The 16,404-nt window shown below is 36.5% G+C and overlaps 1 protein-coding gene across 1 annotated transcript in view; it reads right to left on the bottom strand.

Moving 5' to 3' along the window:
• LOC149814438 (uncharacterized) overlaps positions 1-14,546 on the bottom strand; it is a 40,009-nt gene extending 25,463 nt beyond the window's left edge. Inside the window, exons 1-6 of the mRNA XM_089989415.1 lie at positions 12,284-14,546; positions 12,047-12,169; positions 11,869-11,935; positions 2,536-2,639; positions 2,346-2,448; positions 1,490-1,794 (exon numbers count right to left, since the gene is read on the bottom strand). Of these exons, the coding sequence (XP_089845541.1) occupies positions 1,490-1,794; positions 2,346-2,448; positions 2,536-2,639; positions 11,869-11,935; positions 12,047-12,169; positions 12,284-14,314 (2,733 nt within the window). The 5' untranslated portion in view covers positions 14,315-14,546. The remainder of the gene's footprint in view (positions 1-1,489; positions 1,795-2,345; positions 2,449-2,535; positions 2,640-11,868; positions 11,936-12,046; positions 12,170-12,283) is intronic.
• Between the last annotated feature and the right edge of the window lie 1,858 nt (positions 14,547-16,404).

Raw genomic sequence — 16,404 nt, forward strand, 5'->3', positions numbered from 1 at the left:
ATGTCTAGCAAGATCTTTTTGAGTGTGCGTACCTTTCATTAAGAATCATGCTTCATTTGCCTTCTTGAATTTGGCTAGGTTAGCACAAATTTTGAGCTCCACATTGTTCATGAATCATGCTAATATTTTAGCATGATTACTTTCCCAGTCTTCAACTTTGGATTGGTATTCATCAATGGCCTTTGCTTTTTCTTCTTTATTCAAGGCTTTTTCCGCATTTCCTTCGTGGTGAGCTTTAGTTGAGGTTCCGGAATCGTACCACATACAAATCCCCAAAGTTTCTTACTTTTGAAGTTGTTTTCCATAACGGCCGCCCATATCTTATAGTTAGTCTCATTCAATTTAAATGAGAGATCAATTTTTGCATCTTTGTCGGCCATTATGGAAGAGAGGAAGGAAAGAGGATAACAATGAGTGTGAAAATACAAGCACAAAAATAAAAATAAATGAAAGTCCCAAGAGTACTACCATGTAATAAAGTGCTAGTGCAAATAACAATGACACAAAGTGACTACAACGAATGCACTAGCACAAAAACAAGAAGCCACTAATGGGCAAAATACAATAAGCTATAAAGGGCTACGCACCAAAGACACACAATGTGAGAGAGAGAGAGAGCTTAAAATAAAAAATAATGTATTGAAATGTTATGAAAAGCATTGAGAAGGGATGGGGACAAAAGGTCCCTTTTTATAGACTTTATGGGACCAAGGGAGGCTCCCTTAGAGTCGTTGGGAGCTCCCCAACGATTAGATTTGTGATTGTTGGGGAGGGTCCCAACGATCTAGGTTGGACCCTCTGGCCCCTTTATAAATGACAAAATAAAATAAAAAATAAAAAAGGCAAAAAATGTCACTAGTGGACATGTCTATTTATATAATAGAAAAAGACTAAACTGCCCCTAGTGGGCATTACAAAAGGTAACAAAGGAATAGTGTATATATATACATATATATAGTATACATATATTTTGACATGCCCGGGCTTACAAGCCTATTTTCGTAAATACTTAATAATTTTTTAAATAAATAATACAAAATATTTTATCTTAATCTAAAATCTTTATATATATATATATATATATATGTCGTTGTGTCATACTTTTCAAAATTTTGTCGAACCCGTGTCTTTGTGAATAGCTTATAATCCTTGTATTTCTTTCTTTTGTAGCTAATGAAGCTTCTAGTTATTTCTCTCAATCTTGTGGTTTCTCCTATTGCTTGATCTATGAGATATTGGTTTTTTTTTTCACCCAACAAAGTAATACATGGATAAACATGTTCTTCAATGTTGTCTAGAATTATAAACGAGGTCAGAAAAAGAACGGCACAATAGTATGAACTTCCTAGGATTAGAAATGATTTGAGATAAGGTACAACACTAATAGGAATTTTAACAGCCGAAAATAATTAATTGCACCCAAGGGAACATTTTCTTCTCTAGGACCTACTGTAAAGCTAAGAACATACTTCAAAATGAATCTGATTACCTCTTGACCAGGCTCAAGTTTGATTTTCAGCAGTTTGTGACCGGCCTCCTCAAAATCAACACTGGACATGATAGTGAGGTAAATTGTCCTTCTGAGATTCACAAGGTTTGTCTCAGTTTCATCCTTTATCCTCATGTCATTTTCCATTTCTTCATCTGATTCGTCATCTTCATCTTCATCTTCATCATCTGAGGGTGCATCAGAGCCTGCTTCATCCTCAGAAGACTCTTCACCAAGGATCTCTTTCTTTAAGTCCTCATATGCCTTTTCATGCTCCAAAAACTGGGGATCATATTTGAAAATATCTGAAGAATAATAAAAACAGGAGATAAGCTGAACTTTTGGTCATAAGACATGAAAATATACCTGTAAGAAATTTATGATAGCTTAACAAAGAAAATATAGGCATGTACTTCACCAAGTAAGCCCTGACTAACGAGAGTAACAAACCCCTAGGTGAAACAGTTCAGTTAACCAAATATGGGTTCAAGGAACTCTCATTTATTACAACATTTCAACAAAGGTTATGGTGTATAATCTCCAAAATGAAGGCATTATTGTACCACCAAAGCACGTATCATCAGATAAAACTTTCCTTCTATATTTACTTTCAATGAATCAAACAACAGCAAGAAATAAAATCTCTAAATCTTTGCTTTCCTTGCAAGATTATCCTGCCCAAACACATCCATTTTAAATTGAAGCCTTGCAAAATATCTAGTTGGAGAGGCATGGGGAAAGTTCAGCCAGAAATACAACATATCATGAATAAATTTCTTTCCTCCTTTTGTGCTCCTAATTTTTCTTGGTATACCTAACATGTGAAGCAAAGATGAAATTTATTTGAAAACCATACCTAGACCTTCTTCACTATCAAGCTCATCTTCAAGTGATATCTCATGCGTAAACTGATCTTCTTGCTCCACAAGATCCAATTCTGGCCGAACAGCAGGATATCCCTGCAAATGATGCAGCCTCAAATTAAATAGTGTCTTCAACAAGCGCTACCATAGAAAACGAACATAAAACTCACAAATATAATGTACCTGAAATTTGGCTTTACGTATAGCAAAAAGGCCTTCTATCAAGAACTGAACCCTTTTATCAATTTCTCCTTCATGCAAAATTCCCCTTAAACGTTCAAACATACCTGTATAAGCAAAATGAAAATCATATAGTATTTGCAGCTATTTTCTAAGCATGTATATGGCGGGCAGCATGTAGTCATGATAAAAGAAAATTGATAGGAAACAGAACAGGACAGATAACCATTACATGTTGGCCCCAAGTTGAGCAGAATGAAAAGCAAATAAATTTTATGTAAAATCGACAAACTTAGACTGAAAAGTTAAATTTGTAGCTGAACATTCAATTAAAGTTATGAAAGCCATCATTGTAGGTGTGTCACTTGTGGAGTTTCTGTTGTTTGCAAAATATTTTTTCTAATCTTCAATAACATCAGACAGAAGGCTTATGATAAACATAAACATCTCTAGGCCAGATACAATGCATCAATGTTTTAAAACTTGCTAAGGTCAACTCGTTGACTCGGCCCGGATCACCCATTTACTGGGTCCACCCAGGTGGTAGACTCGTAAAAAGCACAAACTTGGCATGACTCGTTCGAGACTCAGTTGACTTGAGCAAGATACCAGTCAATCAAAACTCGTCCGAGTTTTGCGTGTTTCTTTCACAAAAACTCACCTGAGTTTCATCCTTGACTCGCTTGACTCAGACGATTCACAAGTCGCTAATGACTCAATCGAGTCTATGAATGGTTGGCTTGTAATTACAGAAAAAGGCCAGCTTTTTTTTAGTTTTTACACTATCTTTTTAAAAGGGTTGGAAACTCGACATTAGGGTTTCCTTCCCTTCGTTTTCCTCCCAAGAACGAACCCTCCCAGTTTTCTCTCCTTATTCCGGTGGCAGCATGGCACAATTCCGGTCGGCGAGCTTTTCTGGCAAAAATATCCAGTGATAGGAGCTCCAGCGGTGAGTGAAGATATGTTTGCTCTCTCTCTGAAAATATGAAAGAGAGATTTTTTTTTCTTTGGATTAGTTGAGGACTTTGAGGGCCTGAATTTTTAGACTGGTTAACAAGCTCTCTCTCTCTCTCTCCTGAAAAAAAATAGGATTTTTTTTGCTTTTTGCTTTTTTGCTTTTTTTCTTTTTGTTTTTGACCTTTTGGGTCCGGTTAATGTTGGCTCATGGCTGAAACTAGAAAACGAAACGAGCTCTCTCTCGGTCTTTCTCTAAGCCCTAAATGTGATTGTGGGCGTGTAGCTATTTGGTGGAACGTTGCCCCAAGTGCAAGAGTTTTTTTTTTTATGGGCACAGTCCATTTAGTAGTTGGCAACTTGGCATGAGGTCTGCAGAGTGCAGACTCTACACTCATCTCAGCTCGAATTAGAGCCAGATCAGAGCTGAGCTCAGTTCAACTAGAGCCTAGAACAACTGAACAAGACTACAAGAGCCTATATGTAGTTATGTACTTAAATATACATTGTGAACCCACACTAGTTAGAAATTTACATTTGTAAAAAATTACCGTTTTTAATCTTTTTACTAGATCCCACACTAGTTAGAAATTTACATTTGTAAAGGATCAGATCACAGTTCATAGTTCACACTTCACTCTTCACACAATAAATTTGTTTGCTCTTTGCTACTTGCTAGACTTTGCTTCAATTATTTTCAATTTAATTAGATATTAATTTTATATTTTTGTCTTTAGGTGTTAGTCTGTTAGACTGTAAGATAGTATTCTACATTTATGCTATTCTTAATTTCTTATCTTCATTGATTCTTGAGTTTGAGACTACTCTATGAGTAATGATACTTGTATGCAAATGCAATTGTATGAGCAGAAAAACTAACTTAATTTTGTTTTTTATTCATGTTAGTTTTTCATGGTTTGTTCTTTTAGACTCTTTTAATGTTATGTAGTATGTTCAAATGACAAGATCAAAAAGTCAAAAATGTGTTATGGATGTCACATGGGAGACCTCTTGATGCAAAGAAGAAAAAAGTGTGTTGTTTATATTGCAAGAAGGAAATGAGTGGTGGTATCAATAGGCTAAAACATATTGCCCATGTAATAGGAGAAGTTGAGCCATGTACTCAAGTGGACGATGATGTGAAAAGAGATGGTCTTAAGAGTTTGGTACAATATAAGGAACGGAAGCATTACAAGGCACATATTTCTGATGAAATTGGTTCTTTTAGAAGATGATTATATACATTTGTCAGATGATGCTAATAACAAGACACTGTGCACACGAACTAGTAAGGGAAAAAGCATAGCAGGTACTTCTAGAAATAATCTTGATTCTTTTGTGAAATTTAAGCCAGGACCACCATCAGTGAAAGCTATGAAGCAACTTGGGATAAAAGCAGCTTTAGATAAGATTCTGTTGTTGCTAGATTCTTTTATCATTCAGCAATCCCATTTAATGTAGTTAATTCTCCTTATTTTGTGAAGATGCTTGAAGTATGCTCATCAATAGGGATGGGTCTAAAGCCACCATCATCTGAAATGTCTAGAAAGTTGTTGAAAGAAGAAATAAAGAAGATTGATGAATATTTTAAAGAATATAAGGCATCATGGGTTGATACTGATTCTATTATGGTTGATGGATGGAAAGATGCCAACCAAAGGACATTGATAAATTTCCTAGTTCGCTGCCCTAGGAGAATATATTTTATCAAATTAGTTGATGCATCAAATATTGTTAAGAATGGAGATACTCTTTTCAAATTGTTTGAAGTGATAAAAATTGTGGGTGTTGAAAATGTTCTTCAGGTATTTTACATGCTTTAGCAAATGCTATATAATGCTTCATTTTATTTAGTTAGATATTTGTGTAGTTTAACCTTTGTTGTATGTGTGATTTTCTTACAGATAATTACTGACAATGCAGCCAACTATCAAACAGCTGGAAAGATGTTGGAGAATGAGAAAAAAAATTGTTCTGGACCCCGTGTGCAGCACATTGCATCGACTTGATGATAGAGGATATAGGCAAAATCAAAAGTATAGCTGAATGTGTGGAGAAGGGAAAGAACATAACAAAGTTTATTTATAGCCACGAATTTGTGTTGAATTTGATGTGTACCCAGTTTACCAACAAAAATGAGATTTTAAGGTCAGTTACTACAAGATTTGCAATGAATTTCATAATGCTTCAATCGTTGCTAGAGCACCGGTCTAATCTTAAAAGGATCGTGGAAAAGAGATAAAAAAGATTATATCAAATCATAATTTTTGGAGGGTGGCGGAATCAACAGGTAAGACAATAGAACCTCTTGTCAAGGTTCTAAGATTGGTTGATGGAGAAAATAATCCTACGATGGGATATCCTTATGAAGCTATAGATAGAGCCAAACAAGTCATTAAAGAAATCCATGATAACGATGGAAAGAAATATAAATCATATTGGAGGATTATTGATAATCGATGAGAACATCACCTCCATCATCCTCTACATGCAGCTGCCTATTATTTGAATCCAAAATACCAATATAGTTTGAGCTTCTCCAAGGTATACATTATAAGTTTTGGAACATTTGATTATCTTTTTTTTAATAATATGTTTAAAGGTATAGTATTAATTTATTTGTTTTTTTGTGCTAAAGAATCCTCAGATAATGAATGGTTTAAACAAATGTATTGAACGCTTAGAGCCAGATATACATGCTAGAATAAAGGCATCTACACAGGTTTGTTTTTCTTTGCACTTATTAGTTATTGATTATCATACTATGTTTTGAATGTCTAGTATTCAATTTCGATGTTATAGGCTTATATCTAAAACGACTTCTTTTTTATAAATAATTAATGCCCTCAACTTGAGCTCTTTAAAGATGCAAGTGGAGAATTTGGTATTGAGATGGCCATTATCACCAAAAGAGCATAAACCAGGTAATAATGAAAAATTGTTGTGCTAGCTCATAAATATGAGTGTTATTTATCTATAACTTTATATTTGTGTTGTAAGTTGTAAGTTGTTAACATTTAGGTGTGCAGCAATGTGGTGGACAGTGGAAGATACATGGCATAGGTACTTCTGAACTCCAAAGAATTGTTGTGTGCATACTCATTCAAACATTTTCTTCATCTGGATGTGAGCTCAACTGGAGTACCTTCAACCGGATCCACACTAAAAGAAGGAATAGATTGGCACCTAGTATTTGTCCATTACAATTTACGTTTGCGAGAAAGACATATAAGAAAAACTAGTATTAATCCAATTTCTTTGGACAATATATACTTGCAAACACCAATGGATGAATGGATCGTGGAAGGAGTTCTAGATGGAGATGAGGTTAAAATTTTCTATTTTTCCTTACTTTATCTATACTTTATAACAGTTGTCTTTAATTCTTTTTTAATTTTTACTTTCTATGATTTACTTTTCTTAATTAAGTCTCATTTTCTTAATTGCGAGGACTTTTTGAAGGAATTGGAGGAAGAGATCAACATTGATGAAGTCGAGGATGAGATTGGAGATGGTGGTGGTGAAGAAGCAATAGCAAGTGCTCCTACTCCTAGTCCTAGTCCTAGTCCTATAATCGAGTCATCCGAGCATGTTGAGCCTTCTAGTGCAAATTCACCAAAGGAAGATAACTAGCAACGTGGAGTTTGGCTGCTAATATTAATCACTTAAACTTGAATGTTTAAGTTTTAAACTTGGGAATTGTGTGATTGTGATTTGTGATGAAACTTGAAATCCAAACTCTTAAGGCTTAAATTTGCATTAAAAATTATATTTTCTAATGCTTGGATTGGAGGAATTAGAATTTATTCTCTAGTCTTTAATAGTTTAAGATTTTAGTTATGTTGATTGGTGAATGCTTAAATGATGATGAACTAATGTCCGATGATGTGATGGACCATAGAGCTGATAATCTATTAGAATTTGGAAGTGTGGAAAATTAGAATTGTTGTGATTTGTTAATTTTGCAGCTTGAAACTTGAAAATGAAAGTGTGAAACTGAAAAGTGAAATATATGGAGTATGGAGTATGGAGTATGGACCTTTAGACTTTAGTGGTTAGCATGTTGCAGTCATTGACCTACAGGTACGCACTCTAACTGTCTAACATTTTTTTAATTTTGGTAAATGTTAAATCCTAAAATTTACTAGTCAATTTCAATTTATTGAAGATCTTGAAGTTCAATGCTTGTTTTTGTTTTTATTTTAATTCATTGATATTGTTAGACTGCTAGTTACGTGAACTATGTTATATAATCTATAGTTGGACAGTAGTTTAGTTGTTGGATACTTCAATTTTTTGTTAGTAAATGACTAGATGTATCTTAGTTGTAACTTAGCATGATGTTATTTGTTTATTTAGTGATTTTAGAATAAATCATGTTCTTTTCTAGCTTTTTTGTATTTAGTTGACTAATAGTACATTATTTTTTATACAAAAACAAAAGTTAAGAAAACCCCAACAAGTCCTCGAGTTGACCCACCCAAGTCACGAGTCACTAGTGGACAAGCCGATTCCCGAGTCACTGGATTTTCTAACCATGCAATGCATCCTCTTAAACTTGAATCTTATGCTAAAATCCTCTGCAGATAAAGTGGAGTGCAACCTCCACAAAGTTTCCAAATAAAGCTTCTGACTTTTACCCATGAGTATCCTATACTTTTCAGGTAAAATGTCGCAAATAGGGTATTAGACAGAATAGCAGTCATCTCTCATTCTTAGCAAAAAAAAAATTTTTTGTGAGCAATGGGAATAAATGGGCGAAATCAATGCAAACTGAAATAGATAACCACCCGGTTTTCAACAAGTTGCTTATTGAGAACTTGGTCAACTACTATATACATACATACATACATATATATATGGGATAACATTTGGTAATGGCGCCATGTTGTCATGTCACCTCTGCAAGTCATAGGCACAGGTTGTTTTGATCCAGTTGGACCTCATAGATGTTCAGCCTGTTACACATAGTAGGAACCAACTTTTGAATTGAAAAAACACAATTTTATGAGCCAATAAGGTATCACATTGTAGGACATGGATTTTTGAAGCCTTAAGTGTCGTAATCAGGTGATTCAAAGGCAATTCCAACTAAGAAAAGCATGTAGATCACATCAGTAAGGTTGGTTTCATGAAAAACAACAACAAAAAGAGGCATTTGTACCTCATTTCACCACTACCAAATGTTATATATATATAACCTGTATCATCAAACTCATAATTTGTCCGACGCTAAATCGGATGAACAAGTACTGCAGTATGCATTTTTTGACTTTTAGCGGTCCTGAACTGATGCTAAAGGTTGGGTTTCCGCCCGGACCTTTAGCGGCAGTCCAGGACCGCTGCTAAAAGTCAAAAAACACGAAAAAAAAATATACGCAGACGTCCGACATTAGGCCCTCTCCTATATATGTAAGAGCAAGGAAAATGGCATTGTTGAAAGGACCATCAAACACATATGACTGGAAGCTTAGAGTGTCAGTAACAGCTAGGTTGGAAAGAGAAAAAACAGAGAAAAGTAGAAGCCAAAATCTAGAAACAACATCTACTTGTTAGTAATAGAGTAGATTGTGTGAGCTGTTTAGAATAACCACTACAAGGTGCATTAATTTGAGTTAGGACATGTCATAAATTCCTTTTTTTTTAGTTTTATATTTACATAAATTATCATATTTTCCATATTGCAAATAGATATATCAGTACTTTACATCTTTGAAACAAAGTGCTTTTGGCTTTTACTCGTGTTTGGTCTGGGTAGACAATACATACACCAACATGCGTGCATGTGTGTGTTTCCTTTTTCTAGATTTTTTTTTATTTTCTAGTTTCCTATTTTTCATATTGTGCAATTTCTCAGATCAAACTTCTCCATTGAATCAAGTTGAAGAATTCCTGAGGGAGAAAAAAAATAATGACTAATGCACAAGCCTGAAGAAAAGCATGCTTTAGGCACATGCTTAAAACCTGCCTCAATCAAATTTGGGGTATTGTAAGTAGGGATGTCAATGGGTCAGGTTTGACCAGGACCCGAACCGTACCATACCCTATAGGGTCAGGGTTTGGTGATAAACAAGAAGGACCGATTAGAATCTGGGTCAGACCCAAAGGGTCCAATTAATATATGGAGCCAGGTATGGTTTGTGAAATTTCATACCAGACCCGGGCCTGACCCAAGTTCCGACTAAGATCCGCAATTTTTCAATGTAAAAAAGATAAAAAATATTATTTTACCAGGTATGGTCTGGGTCTGGTTCATGGAATCCTTATAGGATCCGGGTATGGTTTCTCTTATGGTGTGTCCAATTAGACCCGGGTCCGTACCCAGTACCATCATCTCAAATCAGGTCTGGGTTTGATTCCACCTGGATCTCAACCAAACCCGACCCATTGACCCCTAATTGTAAGTGTCATAGTAATGTCATTTTGTCATTCTCCTAAAAACAATTAACCAGACACATGGCTCTCCCCTGTCATAAACACAGATTATTTGTCAAGCAGATATCACACAATAAATTGTTTATTAACATGATAGAGACAAAAGCCAAAATAAGAGACAACACATGGCTGAATCAGAAGAGTGAAACTATCATTAACTAAGGGGAAGGTTCAAATCCCATGGGGAGCTACTCCCTAGCTTAGCTTTAAAAAAAATAAATATTGATCTTTTTAACTGTTTTCCCTTCATAACGGCCAAATTATTTAAACATAAACCTCACAAGTGGAACAATCGCATGTACTACTACAACTCAAATTCTCACCAGAGGAATCAACAAAATTTTAATGGTGGAATCAACCAAACACATCAATTGAAAAGAATACATGGACGGCTTTAATTCTTTTTGGACCGAACTGTACTATCATTTATTATTTTTATTTAACAAAATATATTGGATTATTCATATTTTCATAAAATACTTCATTTCTTTGAAACAAAGGCAGGACAAAGGATCATCCAATATAAGTGCAAATGCATATATGCAAGTATGCATACATATATGTGCAACAAAATCGGATCAAAAGGTTAAACAGAATAAATTTTGATTAGCATAAAATATATAATGCTTTCAAATTCTCACAGCATTAGCATAAAGCTTCTTGCAAAACATGTAGATGGCAAATAGGTATATATATCATAATACTTTTGAATGGAAGAATTGCAATAGTCATAATAAAACAAGAAAATAATCCTATAAAATCTCCAAAAGTTTTAGGATTTTCATCGTTTAGCATAAGTGTCATGATCACATTTTGATATTTTCAAGTTCTCAAACACGTGAGCAAAAAAGTGTATGAAATTAGCCTTGACAAAGAGATGGAGAATGAAGCCATGTCCCAAATCTTACACACAATTAAATAAAGACGAAAAGGAGATTGGAGAAGCTATGCATAACTTAGCATGTGTATTCCATGTTGACACGACACAAAATTTGAACACGCCAGGACACTTCATGGACACAGTCAACATTGTGCAATTAACACTATCTATTTCTTTTTATGATCTTGATTACTTATTTTTTATTCATTTATGTTTTTTTTATTTACATTACATTTCAATTTCAACTTAGTTTTATTATACTTGATGTTCTTAATTATAGTGATTTTAGTTCAAAGCTTGCACTTTAGATTATATTTATCGTGTAGTATCAAGTGTATCCACACTGGAATATGTTTCCACATCTGTATCCATGTGACAGCGCAAAAGCTTTACAATATTGATCTTCAAAACTTTAGCCACAGCTTTCTACATTTCCTTACTGACTAAACAGTTATTCACCAACAACTCGCATGGAGAAAAGAAGAAAAACTTAATAGACCAAATATGCTATGAACTGTGTTGCGATTGGAGAAGATGAACAACACTTTATTAATCCTATGCAAAATCAAAAGAACAGTCTAATCTTTGCAAATGGCGAAAACCATTTAGAAAAAAACAAATAATCAAGATAGTGAAGCAAACAAAAATTAGTGCATGCCATAGTCTTCTGTATCATTAAAGGTAATTTCTTTGCGAGGGTATTTCTAGGAGAGATTTTCAAAAGTGGATAAATCTTGGGAAAATATAGGGAGCATAAAAAATTGAACAAAAATATAAATAACAACAAAAAAGCTAAGAAAATAATAAGTTTTGCGTTATTTTTCTTCCAAAAATATAAATAAACATGTTTTAAAGGTTTTAAAATATAAAAGAAACAAAAAAATAGGAAATGCAAACTTTAAAAAAATAGTTTTTCTCAAAATTATTATGATTTTATCGTGATAATATCACAATATTTTGAAAATATCGTGAGATATTCCCATTAATATCGGCTACCTTAAAATATTGGTATTTCTCACGATATTTTCAAAATATCACTGATATTGGTGACAGTGGTGCATGCTTACCATGAAGCCCTTGAGGCGAAAGGTCTTTCAGCAAAGATCCACATTCTTTGACAAATCCAACTGCCACCTGAAAGAACAAAAAAGGTAAAGAACTATCCTGACTAATTTCTGTGTAAAAACTGAGAGAAAAAAAACAAACAAACACTGAAACAAGAAATAGCATGCCACCACAACAAACCTCTACACTGTCGTCAGTTGGATTTTCCAAGAGCACCGTGAGCAACTCCAAAGCAATAATTTCATGAGCAACTTGCTGATTTACAAGATGGGCAATAAATTTAATTGCAGCAAGCAATAGCGGCTGCATTAGGACACGAAATAAGAAAGCATTAAGCATGTGCTCTCTATAAAAAAATTAGCCAAAAAAAAAAAACAGAATACTGGGGACTCTTAACAGATTGATGAGATGACTGACCTTGTCATTCCGCTTGTACGCCCTCTTAAGCCGCAAAATGATTCTTTTCAAAAGCAGTTTACCAACTTCAGGAAACTTTGTGTTGACAACAGCAACCAGAGCAGCAAACACGTCTGTAAATCCAGGAGATGCCATCTGAGATTTCAAACATGATCTGCAGAAAAGGCCTCTCCCGCGGATGAGATTCTCGCCGATCAATTCCGGGATGATGTTCTTTATGTTAGAAGCATTGACTTTGTTTACCAGACCATTTATACTCTTGCGAAGTGCATCCCATGTCAGCCTCTGATATTCTTCACTGCTCTTGTCTTCCACATTCTTCATCATCTGAGCCAGCTTGAATGGAGGTATATAGATGCCACCGCTTCTTCCTGCATTTACCTCGGTAGGATTTTTTGGATTAGCATTGCTTTGGGACTGGACACCATTTATCTTCTTTGCCTCATCTGTATCCCTCCGCCTATCTCTATAGCCATCCTTTCCACTAAATTCCCCTCGATTCTTTTCTTCATTTTGGTCTTGAGTTTCAACATTCCTAGCTCTGTTACGGTCATCTTTCTTTTCTCTATCAATTCTCCGGGCATCATCATCATCCCCCCTTCTACCCGGTTTTTCCGCCCTTTCTCTCTGACTCTTCCATCTCGATGTTTCTCTATGGCCATCCTCCCTTCTATCTGGTCTTTCCTCCCTTTCTCTCCGACTCTTTGATCTTGATGTTTCTCTATCATCATCATCTCTCCTATCGGGTCTTTCCTCCCTTTCTCTCTGACTCTTTGATCTTAATGTTTCTCTATCATCATCATCTCTCCTATCGGGTATTTCCTCCCTTTCTCTCTGACTCTTTGATCTTAATGTTTCTCTATCATCATCATCTCTCCTATCGGGTATTTCCTCCCTTTCTCTCTGACTCTTTGATCTTAATGTTTCTCTATCATCATCATCTCTCCTATCGGGTATTTCCTCCCTTTCTCTCTGACTCTTTGATCTTAATGTTTCTCTATCAACATCCTTCCTTCTATCTGGTCTTTCCTCCCTTTCTCTCTGACTCTTCGATCTTGATGTTCCTCTATCATCATCATCCCTTCTATCTGGTCTTCCCTCCCTTTCTCTCCGACTCTTCGATCTTAACGCTTCTCTATCATCATCCTCAGAGTTTCCATAATGGCGTCTCCTCCTATCTTTTTCTTCATCAACATCATCGTCATCATGCCTCCCATTCGATCTCCTCTCCTTTTCTCTTTCATTCTTTGACCTCGATGTCAGTCTATCATCTACCTCAGAATTTCCATGGTGGTATCTTCGTCTATCGGAGTCTCGCTGGTGATCAACACCAAAATCGCACCTTCTATCCAATCTTTCCTCCTTTTCTTTGTCTTCATCTTGACTAGAGTTGCCACCACGATCTCTTCTTCTGAAGTTTTTCCGGTCATGATCATCACCATCATCCCGCCCCCTATCTGATACTCCCTCATTTTCTCTGCGGCTTTTCGGCCTGGTCGTTTCTATATTCTCATCCTCACCCATGTTCCCACTATTCGGCTTTCTTCTACCACCGTCTCGGTCAACATCACCACCAGCACCGAAATCGCCACGCCCCCCATCAGATCCTTTCTCCCTTTCCCTACGATCCCTCCATCTCGACGTCTCTCTGTCCTCATCTTCGCTAGAATCATCACGAAGGCGCCTTCCTCTCTCAGTAGCATCATAGCCTACACGCTCATCTTCCCTATATACCTTCGACCTCTGCCTTCCGCCATCTTCAGCGCTTCCTCGGCCTTTTCCTCCATCCGTTTTCCTTCCACGGCTCGTCTCATATTCACCACCACCACCGTCGTCGTCGTCGTAATCGCGCCTCTTCCCATCCCCACGAGATTCCGACCGAGAATTCAGCCTATCCATAGGGAAATCAGAGTTCTCGTCTTCGATTCTAGGGTTCGCGCGCTTCCTCTCATGATTGCTCGAGTCACCACCATCCGAAAACCTAAATTCGGACGACGTCTTCCTTTCTCTCTCGGTTAGCACACCTCCCATTACCACAAACGAAACCCCTAAATGCACTTGTTTACAGCTTCCGTCTACTGTATCAACATACAAAGAGGGCGTCGACGCCCCAACTACGATGACAAAAGCACACACACACACAGATCCTGGGCTCGGGCGAGGAGAGAATAAGCCGAAGATCTCTTCTCTGAAACCCTAGAGAAAGTGAATCACCTGTCTAAGAGAGGGAAAGAAAGCCGAAACACGCAGAGAGAGAGAGAGAGAGAGGTCTGCAGGACTCACGTTAAGATGCAAACCGGTGCCTTTTTCATGATATTTTATCACCTTGGTCATTGGTCACGGTTGAGTCTCGTGTATCTCACAGAGATACGTCACTTTGGTCGTGCGTCCATGGTGACACGACCGGGCCACAGAATCATAGGGACACTGGTATGTTTTTTTCTTAATAGATATAAACAACCGTACCATCGGGTTTTAAACTTGACTGATATGTGCTGCCATTATCTTTGATACTTTATCAAACTTTTGCAATATTTTAATATTATTTCAATAAAATTGTATTTTTAATATTAAAATATCAGAAAATAGATTTTATTGATTAAAAATTAAAAAATTCAATGTTCTCGTTACTTATTTTAAAAAAAGAATGATTAACTTGTAAGTGACCTGGCGTGTCCTCATATCAGCTTTATCTTTGTGATATATCTTCTATCATTATTTGCTTACTAAAAACCATGCTTTGGATGGATCGCCTTAATAAGAAAATTTGAATTTTATTAGCTAAATTTTTGTGTGAGCTATTGATCTTTTATCCCTCTGAAAACATATCTATACATGAAATATGCTTACTATAATGTAGATTTTCTGCCAAGTAAGCTATACAAAGTGCATCTATAAGCTCAGATTAAGCAAATAGACAGGCTTTGCCTTTGAAGCCATTTAGGACTGTTTATGAAATAAGACTGCATGTGAGAGAACATGTGTGTATGTGTTTACATGAGTGTTCATCTGAACATTGTTTTTATGTTCAGGGTACCCTCAAGGCCATCCTCCTAAAAAAAAAAGTCTAGGTGCCCATGAACACCAAAGAAAGGAGAGGGGATTCAAGAGCTTGGGTGCAGGTGGACCCCATCTAGGGTTTACCACAGAAGGAGGCAAGGTTTACCTCGCAATCAGATGGAACGGCTGGAACCCATTCAGACCAGTCTGAATCAAATGCTAATCCTCCTTCAAAACGTCTGAATCAGATGGTAATTTTGGTACTATGGTTGATCAGCAAGACAGTTCATTACAAACCCAGGTTGTTCCTCACGTTAATCCCGGTGAATCAGACGTAAATAAGGGTGATCTAGTTGAAAAGAGACACCCTATGGTCACTAGGTCTAAAGAATGGATTGTCAAGATCGATCCAAAATATTTTTTGGGCCTTGGGTCCTACAAAACCAAACTCAAGAGTGATGGTAGTTTAGAACATCTTAAGGCATGACTCGTGGCAAGGGGATTTAATCAAATTCTAAAAATTCATTTTCTTGAAACTTTTTAGCCCGCTATCAAACCAGCCACAATTCTGATTGTGCTCACCATAGCTTTAGTTTATAAATGGGAACTCTGGCAACTCGATATGAAGAATGCATTTCTTCATGATCACTTGCATCAAACAATGTTTATTGAGCAACCGTCTGGATTTATTTATCATAATAGAGATACATATGGGTTTGCAAACTCAAACATGCGCTTTATGGTCTTAAGCAAGTGCCCAAGGTATGGAAGGGAGAGAGAGAGAGTGGTGGTTGTCAGCCAAAGCTCAGATGGTCAGCAAAGGTTGGCTGACAGGTAGTTGGTGGCTATCTCGTAGATGGTGGTCGGCTAATCTAAGTGGGGGTCAATTAACAGGGTGGGGGTCGGCTGGAGCTCGACAGCTAACTGGTGGTGGGGGTTGGTGTCCATGGTGTTCGACGAACGGAGCGGTGGTCACCAATAGGGCATGGCAAATGGAGGCAGCCAACGACTACACGATGGTCAATCGTCAATGGTTCTCAAGAACAAGAGAAACAGAGGGAGGAAAACAAAACACGAAAGCAAGAAGAAATAAGAGAGAGAAAGAGAAATACCAGAGATGA

This window comes from Nuphar pumila, chromosome 15 (assembly GCF_984573655.1).
Source record: "Nuphar pumila chromosome 15, dmNupPumi1.hap1.1, whole genome shotgun sequence".
In the NCBI taxonomy this organism is placed as follows: Eukaryota; Viridiplantae; Streptophyta; class Magnoliopsida; order Nymphaeales; family Nymphaeaceae; genus Nuphar; species Nuphar pumila.